This window comes from Phymastichus coffea, unplaced genomic scaffold (assembly GCF_024137745.1).
Source record: "Phymastichus coffea isolate CEN01 unplaced genomic scaffold, Cenicafe_Pcof_1.1 PCOF00001, whole genome shotgun sequence".
Classification (NCBI taxonomy): domain Eukaryota; kingdom Metazoa; phylum Arthropoda; class Insecta; order Hymenoptera; family Eulophidae; genus Phymastichus; species Phymastichus coffea.
In genome coordinates, this window is record NW_026706812.1 from 16,521,690 (window position 1) to 16,541,634 (window position 19,945).

Sequence of the window (19,945 nt, forward strand, 5' to 3'; positions counted from 1 at the left end):
TTATGTCTATCTGTCGATGACATCCTCGCAAACGGCAATGAAGCGCCAAAATATTCAGACGGGTATCGACCGCGAATCGTTGGCCAGACAAATGAAAATGTCCGAATATCAACCCATACTATCTGTGTAGCACGGACAGCGAGCTATTCACGCGAACAAGTCAGTCCATTGTTGATCCGAGGGATTCTCGAAAAAATTCTCGCTATCAGGTTCAACCGCTTCATCATTCTCATTGACCAGTCAAACGCGAACAACAACTTTGTTCTAGAGTTACAGTCGCAAATGACGCAATTCTCGTCCAATGCCAATTCAAGAAGTCCAGCTTACTTATACAATAAGTTTAAGACCAAAAGTTGTACTTGTTAAGAAAATAAAGATATACTTATTACAATCATCGGCGGCTTAAAATCTATTGTTATACGTAACTTATTACGCGACCAAATAATTTATTTGAATAAACTAAAGAACAGCTCAAGCGAAGTCCATTCGGCACATGGTGAACTTTCAATTTTTAAGAGGACATATTCTTTGCAAATTTTTAATTTTTATAGAAATTTATTTGAAACATCAAGCAGGCCCCAGCAAACTTAAGTAACAGATAAATATGCAGCGCACGCAATCGACCCATTCGAAGAGCCTTGAAAGAATAATTGAATAGGACGACGTTCCAACCAGAAATTATATTAAAATTGTACTTAACTATGCGTGGAAGTGATACAGAACAGGAGGAGGATTTGACGAACGAGTTTTGCGCCGCGCAGCTTGAACGGCAAGAAAAGGGCAGCGACACTATGCGATCGAGTGAGGTTACAAGCCTAACATTTGTTCCTGCTTTTGGGTATAAAGCAGATTTTCGTATTTTTGATGTGAGACATGCGCTGTCTGTATAGCGAGTAAACGGTGACTCCCAGAATAGTGCACAGGATGATAGCTCTGAAGCACAGCAGCTTGCGCGCTTCCCACTCCTGATTGGAAGTCCACATCAAGAACTCGACCACATCCTTGGCCATCTGCGACTTGGTCGCGGGAGTGCCGTCCTCGTAATCCACCAAGCCGTCCTGCAGGATCTGGAGAAGAGCGCGCCGATGAGAAAATCGCGGGGGTGTGGGGGTGGGCGCGGTGGCGAACCTCGCCCATGCCGAGGGCGCCGCCGTCGAAGTAGACGTTGTAGGCCTGTCCCTCGCGCAGCTCGACGCCGGCGGGCGGCTCGGTGTAGCCGGTGAGCAGACCGAAGACGTAGTCGGGGCCGTGATGGCGCGCGTTCACCACGTAGCTGAGGTCCACGGGCAGCGCGCCCTCGTTGGCCGCGCGGGCCGCCTCCTCGTTGGGGTACGGCTCGGGCACGCTGTCCTGCAGCTTGCCGCTGCGCGTGAAGTACTCGCCCGCCTGGTCCGGGCCGTCGCGCACCTGCTGCTCGGCGGCGGCCTCGCGCGCCTCCCCCTCTGTCAGGCAGACGCCCACCAGTTGCCGGTAGCACACGTAACGGAGGCTGTGACACCCCGAGCAGACGGCCTTGTAGACCTGCCAGCCGCGTCGCACGGCCGAGTGGTCGAGCGACGACAGGGCTCCACGGAAACTCCACAGCTGCTCCGGCGGCCGAACCGCCACGTGGGCCGCCTCCAAAGGCGCACTGCAATGCAACGGCGGCCGCTCGTTTAGCGCAGCGCTAGCTTGGGCCGCGACGTCGGGCTGCGCACCTCTCGAGAGCGTAGACGACCGCAGCGGCGGCGCCGCTCGCTAGCGCGCCGACCAGCAGACCGAGGCCGTCACGTCCCAGCACCAGAGCGTCCCGCAGGCCTCGGCGTCGCCACATCCTCTCGCTGCGCTTCTTTGCTGCTCGCTTGGCGAGACTGACGCGCCCACGGGCTGCTCGCCGCGGACAGAAGACGATCAGCCCTCTGGCATGCCTGCGCTACGCCTTTCCTTGCTCTGTGGCCAATCCGTCGTGCGAACAACCCTCGGTTTAGTCTTTCCTTTCTTTGGCTGACTCCAATTGCGCACAAGGCTTCACAGTTTGAATAATACGCACTACCAACTATCCCAACGAACAGTATGCTATAGCATTATAAGCATTACAGCCATTTTCTCACGACCAATTCGGCCAACCTTTACTCTTCATGTCTACCGACCATATCATAACCTATCACATTTTTTAATATACAATTTTACAAGTTTCTACATTATTACAATGTAGAATTAACAACAATCAACAAATTCTATTTGTTAGATTTATTTTATAAAAATATGCTTGTTTTTAACTTTGAAACTATTGTTTTATTCTAATATGCACAAAAACAGAAATGCCCGCCAAAGACCTGCCGGTAATTTCAATTATTTGTTTTCTAGACACTCGCCATAACATAAATATTACTTATGTTTTTTACAGGAAATCTCTTGTCAATGTCGATTCTTGGCATCATTGCCGCCTCCTTTTGTTTCCTAAATTCTTATACCGGTGATTTTGTATTTGATGATTCAGAAGCAATTGTTAACAATCATGATGTTCAAAACAGTCCACCATATAAAATATTCCAAAATGACTTTTGGGGAACTTATCTATCCAATAACAAAAGTCATAAGTCCTACAGACCACTTACAATACTATCCTTCAGGTCTATAATTCTTACAGTCAGATTAAATTCATTAATGTTTTCTTTAAACTTAAACTTCAAAGTTAAAGTTGAACAAATATTTTCTTTACTATTTTTTTAGGTTTCACTACTGGATGAGAGGAAGATTAGATCCAAAAGATTTCCACATTGTCAATATTATTTTGCATACGTTAGTATGTGTTATATTACTATTTGTTTTTGAAATTTTATTAGATTGGAAGGAACCCCAAATAGCATATAACGCCGCAATGCTTTTCTCTGTACATCCTATTCACACTGAAGCAGTCTGTACAAGACACAATAATTAATGGTTCTATCAAGATTCTACTGATTATTATTTGCAATATATCTTTTAGGTATCTGGGATAGTGGGCAGAGCTGATGTTTTAAGTGGATTATTCATGTGGTTATCCCTAATTTCATATTACAAGTGTACTTCTTCTACCTCTCTATTTACACAACTGATTGGTATGTTTTTATGCATTATTAACAGTGCTATTGCAATGTTATGTAAGGAAACTGGAATAACTATTTTGGTATAAAATTGTTTGTTACTGAGTTTTTTTTATAAAATTAAATTTTTACTACTTATTCGTTTATTTATTACAGGGAGTCTGTATTATCTATGATATTGTTATTGTCAATAAGATACTGCCTTTTGAAGTATTTAATATATTAAGACTGAAATATACTTATAATGAAATGAAAACTCTTATAATCTCAAAAACTGCTCTTCTGATGCGATGTGTACTATTAACGATTGTTTGTATTTCATTTTTACTACTACGATTTTATATAATGGGCTTTTCTAAACCAGTTTTTAAGCCTATAGATAATCCAACGTCATTTCTTGAAAATGTGTTCCTTAGAATTATAAACTATAATTATATTTATTGTTTGAACCTATGGTTGTTGATTTGTCCTGAATGGCTGTGCTTTGACTGGTCAATGGGCTGTGTACCTTTAATTCATGGAATAGATTTTAGAATAATTTTCATTATATGTTTATGGGTTCTTTTTGGATTATTGATTTTAATTCTCTTATCTGAAAAGGACTATATTCTATCAAGGTACATACTTATTTCTAAAACTTTGAAATTTAATATATTTTACATTTGCATTAGAAATTATGTTTATTTACAGAATTATCACGATAAGCATGGGTTTGTTAGTGATACCATTTTTACCAGCTAGTAATATATTTTTTACAGTTGGTTTTGTATTGGCAGAAAGGACATTGTACATTCCCTCAGCTGGTTATTGTTTATTAGTAGCTGTAGGATATAAATTGCTCTCAATATGCATGAAAAACTCAAAAGTTTTATCTATGTTATATTGTATTTTATTGATCACATTCTTTGCACGTTCTTGGTCTCGAAGTGAGCAGTGGAAAACAGAGATAACTCTATTTCAGTCAGGACTTAATGTGTGCCCACTGAATGCAAAAGTTCACTATAATGTAGGCAAAAATGCTGCAGACAGGGGTAATACTCAATTTGCAAAACTAGAATATCAAGAAGCTTTAAGGTAATTAGATTAAATGAATAGAATTTAAGAAATATCACATATATATATAACAACTACAGTTTCTCTAATTTTTAATATTTGCAAGATTGAATCCCAATTATACCCAAGCAATGAATAACTTAGGGAATCTATACAAAGATGAAAAAGCTTATGATTTAGCTGAAAAAGTTTTAAAACAGGCTGTTAACATTCAGTAAGTTATATAATTATTGCTTTGAATTTAGTAATATAGAATGAATAACATTAATATTTTTCAACTTAGAAATGACTTTGCTGCAGCATGGATGAATTTAGGAGTGGTTTTAACAGCACAAAAAAAATACAAAGAAGCTGAAGAATGTTTCATTACAGCTATTTCTCATAGAAATAAATACCCAGACTGCTATTATAACTTGGGTCTTCTAGTATGAATATTTCAATTTCTCAAGTAAAATCTTTATACAATTATTATTCATGAGCTATATGTTCAATGTATTTTACAGTATTTAGCTATAAAAGAAAATGATAAAGCTCTAAAAGCATGGAAAATTGCAACTAAACAGAAACCAAAACATAAGCAGGCTTGGACAAATATGATTTTATTGCTAGATAACATAGGAGAACGAGAAAAAGCTTTAAAAGTATCTAACCAAGCACTATTTCAACTCCCAGAAGATCCATCAATAAACTTTAATACAGGAAATTTATTGGGAAAAATGGATCAGTTTAAAATGGCTGAATATCATTTCAAAAAAGCTATTAATGAAGATCCAAAAAACCCTAATTTTTATACTAATTTAGGTAACTATAAAAAATTACTCTTATATTCATTATAAACTTTACTTCAATAAACATTATTTACATCAAGTACAAAAATATCTGTTAAAGGTGTACTATATCATCGATGGAATAGGTTTGATAAAGCTGAAGAAGCTTACAGGAAAGCTTTAAAACTCAATCCTGAGTCTACTATAATCAATGAAAATTTAAATAAACTAAATAACATAAAATTAAAGAGATCAAATGCAACTTAAAAATTAAAAAGTCTTGTTATAATTGTCAACGATTCATTAACAGTCATTCTTCAAATCTTCAGTAGATGCACAACTATCGGCTGATGCTTCTGTTAATACTGTATTTTCAGAATTTTCTTGAGTATCATACATTCTGTCATAATCATTTAGTTGTGGTTGTAATAAATCTACGTCATATGGGTATGGATAAGCTTTAAAAGAGCCAATTTTTTTTCCTTTGACATAGTTGTAAGATTTGAAACAAGAATCACAAAACAAACATGGATTGTGTGGTAATCTATTGTTACTTGTTGTGACCCATGCCACACTATATATACCACAAGTCATACAATAGCGATTAGGTCTTGGTTTAATTCTCACTATTTTAGGATAGCATTCAGAATTCAACTCATCTGATGCATTTACAAACCTAAATAAATTAAAGAACTAAAGTCATTCATACTCTTTTTAAAATTGTAGACATAAAAAATATTAAGAAAAATAGTAATTTTACATTTTGATTTGCCTGTTTTATCTGATAAATTTATTTATCTGTGTATTTTATTTATTATTAAATAGCCATAAATATATCAAAATTTAACGACTTTTTGTTCGACTGTACAAAGTATCACCAATTTGTAAAATTTAGTTTTGAATTTATAGAAAAGTACGATAATTTTCTATTGAAATTTGAAGTACATACCTGACATCGCTAAAAGTAATTAAATGTTCACAGTCTCCTTGGTGCTGATATACCCAAGGATACCCAAATCTCATAGCAATACTAGCAACTGTAGTTTCTTCCATTTTTGCAGTTTTATAAGGACCCAGATTTCGTGTTTGAGCCCATTCTATAATAACTTTACTATTATCTTTGTTCAAAGGATCACGAAAATCATTGTAAAATGTATCTTCGATAAAAAAAAATCCTGATTTATACACATCCTACAAGAAAAATAAAAATGTCATTCATTATGAGAATATGTATCATTTTCAATCAACTTAACAAAAGTTAAAGAAATGCATTAGTTTTATAATAATATAAAAAAAGTTTACTTTTGCATTTTTGGTTTTACTTCTAATTGGTATTTCACTTGCTTCTGTTGAGATGGCATAATCTGATGGGCAGATTATTTGATCTCTCAACTTGTCTAATGTTTGAGATCCATGCATAACTATAACAAAATTAAGTGACAACTTTCCTAGAGCCCCAACACTTTGCTTGTATCTACTTGTGAAAGGCACATAAACTCGAATAAAAACTAAAATATCTGATTCAGGAACCAAAACAGGACTAGCTCTTTGAAGTGGAACTGGATCGTATCTCTAAATGTTGAAGAATGTGATTAGTTGTTATAATTTGTACAATATCTATTTTTTGTAATATTATTTAATTCAAAATTGTAATACTTACAATTGGTTTTTCACTTCTATATTTCAAGTGTACTTGATGAGATTTTAATTGATTTCTCTGTTTAGAATATTTTACAGTTTCTAATTGAACATTATCTACAATTGATGGATCATAAGGATCTTTGCAAAATTCAAATGTGGATTTATTCATCTTTTCTAATTCACCATCCACAGTTAGTTTATCAATATTACAATAATATGCTAGCAAATCGAATTTTTCTTCATCTATTTCATTGCCTAACAATTTTATAATTTCTGCTTTATTATCTTTCTCGTAATGCTTGTGAAAACTAGATCTATCAATTATTTTTTTATATTCTCCAAAATGAGATGCAATATTAATTTTTGCAGATCCTCTATAACATTGATCATACATACTTTGATATTCCTTCTCACTGATATCCATTTTGATAGTATTTTACTGCAATTTTAATTTTTACTCAATTTCAATGCTTAACATCACATATCATTGCCATTGAAATAGAAATAAAAAAAATTACGTTACTCTAGGTTAGAATTTAATCCATAAAAACTATAACTTCGACACTTCATCAATAAGTCTTTAAGCTCACTTAATCACTACGCTCCTATTTATTTTGAATTTCAATGTGACTTTAATTCTATGATTCTAAAAATTTATATTTTTCTTTCTCCACTGCCAAAATTTCATTCAATTTGAAATTCAATGAGTAGAATATCAAAGTAGCAAGAATGACGGCAATGCGATCGTAAATTTGAAAAATAATTAACATTGTGCTTTTCTACAAAGCTGTCAAGTTTTATCTGAAAAAGTGATAATATTGTATATATTGTACTACTGAAGGTTATATTTTGATACACTATTGTCACATAACACATGTGTATGCACATATACATAAGGTATGTTATCAAGTATGTGGTACATAGATATATCTTCGAGCATAACTATATACTGGGACGATAGCTTACGAGCAACCGCGTACGTTACCAAGCATAAAACTCGAGAGACACAGAGCTCCACACCAAGGCATATACGTGTGCTACTTATCTTTAACTGCGCTTTGATTCATTGCTCGCTATCCTCCCTAATAAGAGAGATTAACAAATGTATAAAGCATTAACTTTATTTTTCGACCTTATGGAGAGAATCTATATCTCTGTAATCAATAACTATCCACCAACAATATAAATAAAACGATACAATCAAACAATTCAATTACAAATAAATCCTTGGGCAACAACTGAAATAAAAGTTTAATAAAACTGTAAACATAAAATATTGTTATGAAAATTAATTCTTTATTGTAATATACATAACAGTTGTAATAATGTATATTTTATAATATAATACTTTTTATGTATCATTATGTATTTAAAATTGATTTATTGTATTGATTTTAAAATAATGTTAATTTTTTTCGTAGCTTGTCTTCTTTAACGTTAATAATGATTTATCCTAATTTAAAAGTATTATTCCTATATTTAATTAATTTTGGTCCAATTTAATAATTAACTAATAATTAATATACTACTGGAGGTAGAGCCCTTAGACAGACGCGCGCGTTACCGCAGGAGTGACCCAGATGTAGAGAGGGACAGCTGCTAAATTCCATGCGCGTATACCAATTACGTTAATCTTACATCTATTATAATATTTTCTCTTCGAAGGGCCAAGGGATTCTGCATTGTTTCTAGTTACATGCCACACTTCCACTTTTACCTTGCCTACATGCTTCTCCTAAGTGTGCTCCTAAATTTTCAGTTGGTCTCTTTAACATACATACAATACTCATATAATTATATATTGTTTCGATACATATGATTTGTACATGGTTAATTAACTCGTTTTATGCAGTCTTTGCATGATATGTGGTAACTTGCTGGTGGGCATGCCATCAGTAACTTAACTTATAGGTTCGCGAGTCTCCATGGCTACAAAGCTCTTGCGGCGAATTACACATATATGGCTGCGCAGCAGTTGCGCAGTACTTCGTCTCCTGTATACAGTCTCCATGCGCCAGAGCTAAAATATTAAACAAGACAAGAGCCTGCGCTGTTGAATGTGGCAGACGCCGCTTCATGCGCAGCTGTTTCGATCTATGAATACAAATAAATATCGTTGATGTCATAGTTGTTAATTTTTTATAAAAATCTTACAAAATGGTTGTGGGATCTATTGAAATCCCGTTACGGGACACCGATGAGGTAGGTTTATTGCAAAATAATTTGTGTTTCCGATTCAGTAGTCAATAGTGAAATTATAACCTTAACATTCATACATATTTTTATATTTTTACATAATCTGCATTAAAATAAATGCAGATATGATAAATATCACATTATTTTTGAACGTAACAATAATTTATTATTGATAAATATTTATATTTTATAAAAACAAGCTTATCATCAACTTTAAAAAAAGGATTCTTTATTATGCTGAATTTAGCCATTTTGCGTATAAATATTTGTATTCTAAGGCTAGCTGATTGATTACATATGCCTTTACATAACTAATATTCTTTTCCTTTTTAAACTTGCATAGGTGATAGAGTTGTGTTTAGACCAATTACCTGATGGAGATGAAGTCCTTGGAATATTACGCCAAGAACATGCTCAACTTCATATTTGGGTTAATCTTGCTGTATGTTACTTATTTTCAATATTATTTAATTAGTTATATTCAGCAATAAGTTGATAATCTTTTATTTGAATGTTAATATTTTAGCTGGAGTATTATAAGCAACACAAAATTGAAGATTTTATCAAAATTCTTGAATCATCTCGTACAGATGCCAACAATGACTATCGTGACTATGAAAAGGATCAAATGCGAGCTTTGGATATGCTTGCTGCCTACTATGTCCAAGAGGCTAACCGTGAAAAGAATAAGGATAAGAAGAGGGATTTGTTCACAAAAGCTACACTTTTGTATACTACAGCTGACAAAATTATTATGTATGATCAGGTAAAGTATATCAACAAATATTTTTACATCATCTCCACTGACACTTGTAATTAATGATATTATATTTTTTTAGAATCACTTGCTTGGAAGAGCATATTTTTGTTTGCTTGAAGGAGATAAAATGGAGCAAGCTGATGCTCAATTTAATTTTGTTCTCAACCAGTCTCCTAACAATATACCCTCTTTACTTGGTAAAGCCTGCATTGCTTTTAATAAAAAAGATTACAGAGGTGCTCTTACATTCTACAGAAAAGCTCTAAGGACTAATCCAAACTGTCCTGCTGGAATGAGAGTAGGCATGGGTCATTGTTTTATGAAGTTGAATAATCAGGATAAAGCACGCATGGCTTATGAAAGAGCTTTACATCTTGACAATAAGTGTGTTGGAGCATTAGTTGGTCTAGCAATATTGAAATTAAATGAACAAAATCCTGACAGTATAAGAGCTGGTGTACAAATGTTATCCAAAGCTTACACGATTGATTCCACGAATCCAATGGTATTAAATCATTTGGCTAATCATTTCTTTTTTAAAAAAGATTATAACAAGGTTCAGCACTTAGCATTGCATGCCTTTCACAACACTGAAAATGAATCAATGAGAGCAGAGAGCTGTTATCAACTGGCTAGATCTTTTCATGTCCAGGTATGTTTCTGCACATTCACTCTCTTTTTATCCTTTTCTGTAATAAAATCATAGATTTATTAAGACTGTCATAAAAAATGCTATTGTTGAACCTCTAGCAAGACTATGATCAAGCCTTTCAATACTACTACCAAGCAACGCAATTCGCATCGCCTTCTTTTGTCCTACCGCACTATGGTTTAGGCCAAATGTATATGTACAGAGGAGACAATGAAAATGTAATGATTATTGATTTAAGATAACTTTAGAAAGTAATATGTGTGCCTTATTAATGATTTCTTTTTTCGGGTATTTAGGCAGCGCAATGTTTTGAAAAAGTATTAAAAGTCCAACCAGACAATTATGAAACTATGAAAATTCTTGGTTCATTGTACGCAAACTCAAGCTCTCAGTCAAAAAGGGACATCGCGAAAAATCATCTTCGAAAAGTTACAGAACATTATCCAGATGATGTTGAGGCCTGGATAGAACTTGCTCAAATCTTGGAGCAGAGCGATTTACAAGCCTCATTAAGTGCTTATGGAACGGCTACTCGAATATTACAAGAAAAAGTTCAAGCAGATATACCTCCCGAAATTCTAAATAATGTTGGCGCTTTACAATACAGATTAGCAAACCTTGAAGAATCACGCATAAAAATGATGGAATCGTTGGAAAGATCAAAAGCTGATGCGGAGCATGATCCAAATTACTATAATTCAATCGCTGTTACAACAACTTACAATCTAGCTCGAGTTTACGAAGCACACTGCATGTTTGATAAAGCTGAAAAGTTGTATAAAGATGTTTTAAAGGAACATCCGAATTACATAGACTGCTATTTACGATTGGGTTGCATGGCTCGTGATAAAGGACAGATTTATGAAGCATCAGATTGGTTCAAAGATGCATTACGAATTGACAATGAGCATCCAGATGCTTGGTCACTTTTGGGTAACCTTCATTTGGCAAAACAGGAATGGCAACCTGGTCAGAAGAAATTTGAAAGAATTCTTAAGAATTCTTCGACCAATAATGACGCCTATTCACTTATTGCACTTGGTAATATATGGCTACAGACATTGCATCAGAGTAATAAAGATAAAAAGCGAGAAAAAAGGCATCAAGATAATGCACTAGCCATGTATAAGCAGGTTAGTGATTCTTCTTACAAAACAATTTCTTAACAATTTATCTTTCATTCATTTATTATTATGACGTCTTACAGGTTTTGAGAACTGATCCAAAAAATATTTGGGCAGCTAATGGCATTGGCTGTATATTATCTCATAAAGGTTACATCAATGAAGCTCGTGATATTTTTGCTCAAGTAAGGGAAGCAACAGCCGAGTTTCCCGATGTATGGCTAAACATAGCCCATATTTACGTAGAACAAAAACAATACATCAGTGCCATTCAAATGGTATAGCAGTTAATTTTTTTAAAATAAAATACTTTAGTCAAATATACTAATATGTTGATAACTGTATATTGCAGTATGAAAATTGCTTGAAAAAGTTCTACAGTTACCACCACGTAGAAATTCTTGTGTATTTATCAAGAGCCTATTTGAAAGCTGGAAAATTGAAGGAAGCTAAATTGACATTATTGAAGGTATTACATTGATTTCAACAGAATTAAACTCCTTTTCAATGACTCAAATAATATTGCATACATTTCAGGCTCGCCGAGTGGCTCCGCAAGATCCATTGTTACTGTACAACATTGCGTTAGTACTTCAGCATTTAGCTACAATGGTGTTAAAAGACGAAAAATCAACGCTTTCGACGGTGCTTCAAGCAGTACACGAATTAGGGTTGTCGCACAAATACTTCCAATATCTAGCGAGCCACGGAGAAAGGCTTGTACAGCCAGCTGAAACCGAGTCGAGGCGCTGTCAAGATTTGCTGTCTCAGGCACAGTATCATGTCGCTAGAGCTAGAAGACTCGACGAGGAAGAGAAAATGCTCAGAAAGAAACAAGAAGAAGAAAGGTGCTTTACTGAAACTAACTGCAATTACTCTAGATCACAAATTTTTTATGTATAATTACATTTGTTTCATTTATACAGGCAAGCCTTTAAAATGCGTCAGACCGAGGAGCTTCGTAAACTGGAAGAGTTACGAAAGCAACGAGAAGAGGAGATACTACAGAAGCGTCAAGAATATGTGGAAAAAACGAAAGGTGCGCTAGTGTTCGGCGAAATGCCTGACGAAAAAACCGGAAAGAAGGGAAAGAAAGGTAAATCCCGCCAAGAGGGCGAAATCGCCACCGACAGCGACGACTCGGATGCTGTTAATGAAGCAGGTCCAGTCGACGGTGAAGAGAAAAAACACAAAAAGAAAAAGTCCAGTGGCGAGGGTAAAGAAAGAAAATCCCGTAGTAAGGGCAAGCGCAAGAGGGATCTGAATGAGAGCGATGGTAAGAAAGACAAGTTTTTAAAATGCGCTAACTTATGTTTAAACATTTATTGATGCAACATTAAATGCACATTGTCATCTCAGGATCGGGCAGTGATAGGCCTAAGGTTAAACGAGGAAAGAAAAGTGGTGCTAAAAAAGAGAAAGCTAAGAAAGCTGTCAAAGAGCTCACAGTACCCAAATCACGTATCATATCGAAAGAAACAATTTCAACCGACGAATCAGACAGTGACAATGAGCGTGCGAAACTCAGGAGCGGGTAAGTTCATCAAACGTTCGTTAGCTATAAACTCGTTTCTAATTAATGGAACTTGGACTTATAAGAACGTTTTTTTCATTTTAGAGACGAGAGTGACTCAGGAGCTCCCAAAGGCAAACGACGCATCGCTTCAGACTCTGAAGGATCGCGCGCTTCGCGTTCACGTTCACATTCAGCTTCACGTTCAGGTTCAGGCTCGCGGTCACAATCACGATCGCGCTCACGTTCCCGCTCCAGATCTGGTTCCGGCTCTCGCTCACGCTCAGGTTCTGGCTCGAGATCGAGGTCAGTGTCTAGATCGAGAAGTAGAACTGGTTCAAGATCAAGGTCCGGGTCGAAATCTGGCTCGGCTAGGAGCGGCTCTGGTTCCCGAGCATTCTCGAGATCGAGATCGCGCTCCAGGTCAGGCTCAAGATCGAAGTCGAGGTCGAGGTCGCGTTCTAAGTCTGGCTCTCGTTCGCGATCGAGGTCCAAATCCCAATCGAGATCAAGATCACGTTCAAGATCTAAATCAAAGTCAAGATCAGTGTCGAGGTCGAGATCTCAGTCCAGATCTAAATCCAGATCTAAATCCAGATCAAAATCCAGATCTAAATCAAGATCAAAATCCAGATCTAAATCAAGATCAAAATCCAGATCGAAATCCAGATCGAAATCTAGATCGAAATCCAGATCGAAATCCAGATCGAAATCCAGATCGAAATCCAGATCGAAATCCAGATCGAAATCCAGATCGAAATCCAGATCGAAATCTAGATCCAAGTCTAGCTCCAAATCAAAGTCGCCTTCAAGGTCCAAATCACGTTCCAGGTCAGCCTCTAAATCCAAGTCTCGATCACGGTAAGCTTTCACCTTTTCTTTCAAAGCTATAGGCAGTTCACAAACGATCTTATATCTAAGTTGACTCATGCTTGGACCATTTAAAAATGTATTGATTTGTTTCAGATCCGGATCAAGAAGTGGTTGAATTTCTAGATATGTCATTTAATAAATCTTTATGTAAACATTTAGAGTAAATAAAATCATTATGCAGAAAATCAATTTAGTTATATTAGTTACTATCAAGAATTAAACATACATTTGATTGTAATGTTAAAATTAAGGATTATCGTAGTTCAGTTGATAACAATATCTCGAGAAAATAAAATAACGAATCTTATTGTATTTGCCATCGAATGTCGTTGTTTTACAATTCATTTAATGATGGGATCGAAGTTATTGAAAGAGGTTATAAAGAATTATATAATTTCATTCTATCATCGATTATTATTATTATCTATACGTGATATTGGTGTAGAACAGTAATTTGTACTGTACATAAATTATATATAATACATATTATTTAAGTACGAAATTGTTACTACCGTCTTGTCTATATAATAATCTTGTATGATTATAGTTTCATGTTTTTATTACGTATACAAGAAATCACAAAAAGTTTGATCGTTGATTTTTACTACGCAATGACAGTATAGATTAATAACAAATTATACAATTGAATAAAAATGAATATCCAAACAAATACTCTATGAGTGCCTTGAAACTTTGAACTGTTTTTTGAGATATAATTTTAGGACAATCAAATAAAATATTTGCATACAGTTGTAATAAAAGATCAGTCAAAGAATGCATATTAATAATTGTTATTGGAGTACTCATTCTAATCAAAGTTGCCCGCATGCGATTCTGAATTATAGCAGCCGAAGAGTGCTTATATCAGTAAATATTTCTAATACGTTGTTGGAGTGCAATTACCGTTATAAAACTGAAGACATCTCATTTTTGAACTGCTATTAAAAACAGTGAAATCACAGAAAAACGTTCTGTATGCTTTTTTAATACGTCGATTCCTTAAAAAATATGTTCAATTTTATTGGCGATACGTATAAATTATACAGGATAAATACGTATAAATTTGAAAAATTTACAAATATCATTTAATACTTGTCAGTCTTTACATTTTGTATGCAATACAATAATCTTTTGAGAATATTTTTATATTTTTAGACATAATTTAAATACCTTTTTATTCAATTATTTTTAATTCTGCCCCACGTTATTTGTTTTTAAATTAATGTTGTTGCGCTTAAAACAGCAACTAGCAAATTCCTACATATCTTACGTAACTATTTTCTATTTCAATTGTAGTGCGTACGTGATCAATTTGGCAAAATTGGACTATTACACCTAGTAAAAAAGATTCTCTGTTACGAATCTTCAGAGCAAGCTTTGTATAATTATAATATACGACTATTCTATAGTAAATAATCATAGAATAGTATTCGCGCATATCACAGAAACAAAGAGAAAGTGTTGATTTGTTGACAACAATGTTCTGTCTACGACGACGACACAGAAAAGCTGTTCGGGATTTACACGAATAAATGGAGTTTATTAGCAGTATTTCAACGAAAAATAGACGTAGCTTGAATTGGACCAAGCGCTGAGCAGACTTCGCTACATTCGCTGAGTGGATTTTTCGGTGCGGAAACAGCCATGTCTTGTTTAACGACCAACACATATTAGTTTTGATAAAAACTCGAGTGCGCACTACATTGACAACTTGGACAGCTACTCGTTCGCTATCTACATGCTAGCTATGCTAATAATTTATCACAAATGTAATCGATTGGTTCCGAATCGCCGAAGAGTCCACGAGAATGAAAGCAAATAGAACGACAGCTACTCCGGTAAGAAGTAAGTCTCTTGCACGTAGGCCGACCGATCCGAGATTGGCTGAGTATTCCTTTGGCACGTTGACCGACAGCTCGGCTGACAGTGCATTTGATGCCTGAGCGAGCGAGCTTTGGTTGGCGCGGCGACGACTCGCGCGAAAATATACAAGTGGTGCGCGGCCGACGACGCGGACAGGATGGAGGCCGATCGGCACGGCGGGGCGCCTATGTACAGAGGGGGGAGCAGCGCGCGGCTCAGGCGTAGAAGCGGTCGCGGTCGCTCATCCTCTACCTGGGCGATCAGGCGGAGCGCAGCGTGGCGCTGGGGCAGCCGGGCTCGCGCGCGCCCGAGCCGGAGGGCGAGCCGGCCGCCGCGAGGCGCGCCTGCGAGCGGCTGGGCTTCAGGTTGGCCTGGCTGCCGTAGAACGAGGTGAAGGCCGTGTCCGAGCTGACGCTGAGCGGCAGCGAGCTGCCGTCGCAGCCCAGGCTGGAGGGGCCGCGCGCGTGGTCCAGGGTGCCGCCGGCGCCGCTCATGCCCGAGCTCGTCGCCAGCTCCGCGTCCGCGCCGCCGTCCAGCTGCTGCTGCTGCTGCTGCTGCATGTGCCTTAAAATCACGTCGCTTCGGTTAGGCGCGCGTAGCCGAGCTCGGCGCTGGCCGGGGCCGCGCGGTCCGCCGGGGGCTACCTGTAGTCGGCCGCCGTGGGCTCGTGCTGTTGCTGCTGCTGCTGCTGCTGCTGGTGGTGGTGCGGCTGGTGATGCTGATGCTGGCGCCGCGAGCCCGACGACATCGGCGTGCGCTTGATGGCGTAGATGTAGATGCCCGTCATGGTCAGCATGTACGACAGGAAGTACAGCGTGTGAAACTGCAACACGTTTCCGTTTCGCGAGCTGCTCTCGACCACGTGAATTACGCTCCCCTTGGCCCGTCTCCGAACGATCGAGCGATTGAGCGTGCGCCAATCTCATCCCACACGAAAAATATCGCGCGAGAAAGAGGTGTCATTTGGCGCCCTCCCTCTCCTCAGAAATCATCGGCAACTGTGCGTCGAGCCGCGTCCCAGTTGATCCTCGCAGTGCTTCCGAGCTTTTTTACCGAAATGACTTTGTTCAGTTGTGTTGTGCAACTGGCACGAGCTTAAAAGACCCGATCACCTCGAACGGTCTGTAAAGCTTGGAAACTAGAAAAAAGTACGGCAGCAGTAACAATGCCCATAGAGAAGAGCAGATGGAACAAAGTTGAACGTTGCATTCGCGGCTGACTAAAGAGAGACTCGAGCTTACACCGAGAACAAACAATACGCCTGTGGAAATCAATCCGCGTGGTCTATACGGAGCAGCTTTCGTTATAAAATCACATGGGAACAGTTATAGGCTGTTTTTTGGACTAAATAATACCTTGTATTTGTGCAGCAACATGCCGAAAAGTATGTTGAAAATGTCGGCTGTAAGCAAGGTCAGTTGGAGCGCTGTTGCACCTGTTTCGTACAAAACCACTGGAACGAGGGAGTAAAACACAAACTGCGTTATACAGTAGACTACCAAGAACGTCATGAGCAGAACGTTGTCGAATGGGAAGCTCTCGATCTGCACTTTCTCCAAAACGGCGCTGCAAAGAAAAGAAATTCTCAGCAAAGAAACGCACGGGGGTCCGTCGTTGAGAACTCGGGAACAGACATTTGCGAGCCGCAGAGTATCGTTCCGAAAAAGCCCATCATTCCCAGATATTCGATGATGTCGATCGACTTGACAGCCAGCTCTTGCAAGACGGTGATGATCGAAAACAAGACGGCCCCGCCAAGACAGAGCATGTCACCCACCAGTTGATTTTTGCCTAGAACAGTGTCGACAGTGTGAGCGAACGCGGCTTCCGCGCCCGGAGCCCGCGAATCGGAGGAGACGCTGACCAGCGGAGGCGGGATCCTTGTTGTCCTCGATGCCGGCCCACACGAGGCAGCCGACCCCCATCAGGCAGACGGACACGCCGACGATGTGCACCATGCGGTAGCGCACCCCGAGCACCAGACAGGAGAGCGCCAGCGCCACCGGTATGGCCACGCAGTCCAGCAACTGAAACGAGAGCGGCGCCGGTGAGGAGAGGCGGCGGCCGGAGCCGCGAGCGCGGCCTGCAACCTGAATGCTGGCCAGGCTGGTGAACTGATGCGAGGCCGTGATCAGCGTGTTGGCCTCCACGTCGATGAGGGCGAGCAGCAGGTAGCGCCAGCCGCGCGCGCGCATCACCGAGAACAGGCCGTTGCCCGCGCCCCGGCACGACATCCAGCTCGTGTAGACCAGCAGCATCATCGCGTAGTGGGCCAGGTTCTGGCCTGCGCGCATCCACAGAGGTACGTACACGCCCGGTCACGAGTGGCCGCCCCTCTCGCCCAGCCGCGCTCCTCACTCACCTGTCGGCAGGTTGATGCGGTACGAGGTGTTGATGTGGTGGTTCAGCAGCGTCATCAGGCACAGCACCAGCGACAAGAACTGACCCATGATTATCGCCCGCCAGACCGCCCTGCAAGCAGTCAGCCGCGTCAGCCAGCTCGACTCGCGCCAGTCGCGCGCCGCTCGCGCTCCGTGCGCGGTGCGGGTCCGCGGCGCCTCCGGGGCAATTCTACGCCGGGCGTCGATGCCGCAGCCCTGCCGCCGGCGCCGAGCAGCGGAGGCCGAGGCCGGGCGCGCGACTCGCGGCGGGGGAGGGGGCCAACGCACCAGTGCCCCAGCTCGGAGATGTAGTTCTCGACGTTGCTGCAGAGGCCCGTCTTGGGCGGCCGGCCGGCCGCGAGCGCGGCCTGGGCGGCGTGGTGCGCCGGCTGGTGCGAGTGCAGGTGGTGATGGGGGTGGTGCTGGTAGTGGTGATGCGGCTGCGGCTGCTGCTGCTGCTGGTAGTGGCCGAAGCGGACGGCCGACGGGCCGCCGGGTACTCCCGCGCCGTGCATGGCTCTGCCAGTGCCACTCCCTGCGGCGGCGGCGCTCGCGCTCGCTCTCGCTCTCGGCCTGCGCTGCTCGCTGCGCGCCCGGCCGACCCCACGGGCTCGACTCGACTGAGCGCCGCGCGCCCCGCGCCCCGCGCCTCGCCTCGCGCCCCTTGACCCGCGCGCCGCCGCCGCCGCCGCCGCTCCCGACCCTCTCGGCCAGCCAATGCGGCTCTCTCGCAGCGAGCGCCCGGCGCCGTTCTGCGCCTCGATCGCCGCCTTCTCGCCCTCGAGCACGAACACCCGCGCTGAATACCATTTGGTCGGACGCGCGTGCAAACACTCTCGCCAACTACTCGTCGTTCAAATGCCAAAGCTCTGACTCTTTCAATTTTACTTGTGATTTCGTTGATCCGTGTATTGTGCCGCAAGTAGTAACTGATTACGCTGGACCCCTGCAGATTCTACCCAAAGAAATTCTAGAAAAGAGAAATATTCTGCGTGACCGGACAATTTAATGAAAAATTCGCGTAGAATTTTTTCGCGACATAAAAATAAAAAATTGTGTCAGGGCTCGGGGGTTCGTGCCTTTGCAGAAACTACTCTGAGAGAACCTTGAAAAGAGCTTGTTGTTAAAACTCTGTTTGACCCTGCTCCGCGTTCCGCCACTGAATAGTCGCTTTAGAAATGCGTAGTACCACTTGCTGCTTCTCGTAGCACGGGAAGCATGTGTGTGTTTAACCTTATTCCATTTTGCTGCCTCCACAAAAGCGAATTGCTTTTCCAAAGTGCAAGCTTCGATCCATTGAAATTTTATCCAGCAACCGTCACATTTTTCAATTGTTCCATTTATTTTATTGTTTTCCTACACACTACACGCTCAAAGCTTGCGTACGTAATGCAGACAGCTAACGTCCAACCGTGATGCACGTATTATGTATATTTAGCAATAGGTTTCACTAATCAAATGAATCTCATAACAATAACAGTTAAAGCTGAAAATTATTTTAGTCTTCAGCCATAAGATTTTATTATTCTTTGTTATTAAAATAAATGTTTCACAAGTTCGTGTACTAATTTTTATGTTCTTTTAAAAACTATGGCCCAGTAAATTTAGATTAACTTGATATCACGTAATCACATTACTGATATTCATTTTTTAATTTCTTTGCGGATAATATTTGAATTTAATATGAATGAAGACGGGTTAGGTTTAACTAATAAGGAACCCTTGTGAGTTGTCCGCCTCCAATTTTAATCTGACTGTAATATATTGTAGAACTTAAAAAATAAGAGACACGTATTTTTTTGATCGGCGAAGAAGAATTTTAGGGGGTGAAAACAACCCTTAAAATCAGCCCTGAAAAAAAACTTTTCTTAATATTTATAAAACAAATTTGAATATTGATAGAATTTCAACGCCAAATTGTTTGTTATAAAATGGCAGTTCTATGATAATTGTTTGTACTCTATAAGGTTACAACTCCTTTTTTTTTTTAAGTAAAAATATTGTTTTTTCTATAATTTTTCGAGTACTAGCTTTTCTAAATCGCTTAAATTAAATAA

At 39.8% G+C, this 19,945-nt stretch overlaps 5 protein-coding genes across 7 annotated transcripts; 2 read left to right on the forward strand and 3 right to left on the reverse strand.

Annotated features, from left to right (window-relative positions):
- Positions 1 to 815: 815 nt before the first annotated feature.
- Positions 816 to 1,993, reverse strand: LOC131668150 (cytochrome c1, heme protein, mitochondrial-like). The gene is made up of 3 exons (XM_058942100.1): positions 1,698 to 1,993; positions 1,129 to 1,630; positions 816 to 1,067 (listed from the first exon to the last, which is right to left on the reverse strand). The coding sequence occupies exons 1-3, from the start codon at positions 1,811 to 1,813 to the stop codon at positions 816 to 818; spliced, it is 870 nt and encodes a 289-aa protein (XP_058798083.1). The 5' UTR covers positions 1,814 to 1,993.
- Positions 1,994 to 2,153: 160 nt separating this feature from the next.
- LOC131662847 (protein O-mannosyl-transferase TMTC4-like) lies at positions 2,154 to 5,152 on the forward strand. The gene is made up of 10 exons (XM_058932813.1): positions 2,154 to 2,321; positions 2,387 to 2,612; positions 2,713 to 2,896; positions 2,969 to 3,148; positions 3,222 to 3,682; positions 3,756 to 4,139; positions 4,225 to 4,332; positions 4,402 to 4,543; positions 4,622 to 4,919; positions 5,007 to 5,152. The coding sequence occupies exons 1-10, from the start codon at positions 2,285 to 2,287 to the stop codon at positions 5,150 to 5,152; spliced, it is 2,166 nt and encodes a 721-aa protein (XP_058788796.1). The 5' UTR covers positions 2,154 to 2,284.
- LOC131662869 (uncharacterized) lies at positions 4,946 to 7,455 on the reverse strand. Of its 2 annotated transcripts, none has more exons than XM_058932851.1 (5): positions 7,050 to 7,455; positions 6,546 to 6,965; positions 6,188 to 6,457; positions 5,835 to 6,076; positions 4,946 to 5,561 (listed from the first exon to the last, which is right to left on the reverse strand). In XM_058932851.1, the coding sequence occupies exons 2-5, from the start codon at positions 6,948 to 6,950 to the stop codon at positions 5,189 to 5,191; spliced, it is 1,290 nt and encodes a 429-aa protein (XP_058788834.1). In that variant the 5' UTR covers positions 6,951 to 6,965; positions 7,050 to 7,455; the 3' UTR covers positions 4,946 to 5,188. The 2 variants fall into 2 exon arrangements, with proteins under 2 accessions (XP_058788834.1, XP_058788826.1); XM_058932843.1 differs by having other exon boundaries at positions 7,045 to 7,455.
- A 1,107-nt stretch (positions 7,456 to 8,562) lies between these two features.
- On the forward strand, positions 8,563 to 13,870 carry LOC131662836 (RNA polymerase-associated protein CTR9 homolog). Its single transcript, XM_058932800.1, has 13 exons — positions 8,563 to 8,728; positions 9,066 to 9,164; positions 9,249 to 9,488; positions 9,562 to 10,134; positions 10,233 to 10,352; positions 10,431 to 11,267; positions 11,342 to 11,536; positions 11,611 to 11,727; positions 11,796 to 12,106; positions 12,185 to 12,534; positions 12,618 to 12,792; positions 12,877 to 13,632; positions 13,738 to 13,870. The coding sequence occupies exons 1-13, from the start codon at positions 8,684 to 8,686 to the stop codon at positions 13,757 to 13,759; spliced, it is 3,840 nt and encodes a 1,279-aa protein (XP_058788783.1). The 5' UTR covers positions 8,563 to 8,683; the 3' UTR covers positions 13,760 to 13,870.
- Positions 13,871 to 15,757: 1,887 nt separating this feature from the next.
- LOC131662854 (solute carrier family 35 member F2-like) lies at positions 15,758 to 18,581 on the reverse strand. 2 transcript variants are annotated; one of them, XM_058932825.1, is made up of 8 exons: positions 18,177 to 18,581; positions 17,870 to 17,979; positions 17,598 to 17,791; positions 17,372 to 17,534; positions 17,142 to 17,298; positions 16,863 to 17,073; positions 16,152 to 16,330; positions 15,758 to 16,086 (listed from the first exon to the last, which is right to left on the reverse strand). In XM_058932825.1, exons 1-8 carry the CDS (start codon positions 18,401 to 18,403, stop codon positions 15,768 to 15,770), a joined length of 1,560 nt encoding a protein of 519 aa, XP_058788808.1. In that variant the 5' UTR covers positions 18,404 to 18,581; the 3' UTR covers positions 15,758 to 15,767. The 2 variants fall into 2 exon arrangements, with proteins under 2 accessions (XP_058788808.1, XP_058788815.1); XM_058932832.1 differs by having other exon boundaries at positions 15,758 to 16,071; positions 18,177 to 18,580.
- Positions 18,582 to 19,945: the final 1,364 nt, after the last annotated feature.

Excerpts from the sequence above, each read along its gene's own strand:
- LOC131662854 (XM_058932825.1), bottom strand. The coding sequence starts at position 18,403 with ATGCACGGCGCGGGAGTACCCGGCGGCCCGTCGGCCGTCCGCTTCGGC. Across the intron at positions 17,980-18,176 it reads ATCTCCGAGCTGGGGCACTG|GGCGGTCTGGCGGGCGATAA; the intron begins GTGCGTTGGCCC and ends GACTGCTTGCAG. Across the intron at positions 17,299-17,371 it reads CAAGGATCCCGCCTCCGCTG|GCAAAAATCAACTGGTGGGT; the intron begins GTCAGCGTCTCC and ends ACACTGTTCTAG.
- LOC131668150 (XM_058942100.1), bottom strand. The coding sequence starts at position 1,813 with ATGTGGCGACGCCGAGGCCTGCGGGACGCTCTGGTGCTGGGACGTGAC. Across the intron at positions 1,631-1,697 it reads GTCGTCTACGCTCTCGAGAG|TGCGCCTTTGGAGGCGGCCC; the intron begins GTGCGCAGCCCG and ends GTTGCATTGCAG. Across the intron at positions 1,068-1,128 it reads GCGCCCTCGGCATGGGCGAG|ATCCTGCAGGACGGCTTGGT; the intron begins GTTCGCCACCGC and ends GCTCTTCTCCAG.
- LOC131662836 (XM_058932800.1), top strand. The coding sequence starts at position 8,684 with ATGGTTGTGGGATCTATTGAAATCCCGTTACGGGACACCGATGAG. Across the intron at positions 10,135-10,232 it reads CTAGATCTTTTCATGTCCAG|CAAGACTATGATCAAGCCTT; the intron begins GTATGTTTCTGC and ends TTGAACCTCTAG. Across the intron at positions 12,793-12,876 it reads CGTGCGAAACTCAGGAGCGG|AGACGAGAGTGACTCAGGAG; the intron begins GTAAGTTCATCA and ends TTTTCATTTTAG.
- LOC131662869 (XM_058932851.1), bottom strand. The coding sequence starts at position 6,950 with ATGGATATCAGTGAGAAGGAATATCAAAGTATGTATGATCAATGTTAT. Across the intron at positions 6,458-6,545 it reads ATAGAAGTGAAAAACCAATT|AGATACGATCCAGTTCCACT; the intron begins GTAAGTATTACA and ends TTCAACATTTAG. Across the intron at positions 6,077-6,187 it reads GTAAAACCAAAAATGCAAAA|GATGTGTATAAATCAGGATT; the intron begins GTAAACTTTTTT and ends TTTTTCTTGTAG.
- LOC131662847 (XM_058932813.1), top strand. The coding sequence starts at position 2,285 with ATGCACAAAAACAGAAATGCCCGCCAAAGACCTGCCG. Across the intron at positions 2,322-2,386 it reads TGCCCGCCAAAGACCTGCCG|GAAATCTCTTGTCAATGTCG; the intron begins GTAATTTCAATT and ends TGTTTTTTACAG. Across the intron at positions 2,613-2,712 it reads CTTACAATACTATCCTTCAG|GTTTCACTACTGGATGAGAG; the intron begins GTCTATAATTCT and ends CTATTTTTTTAG.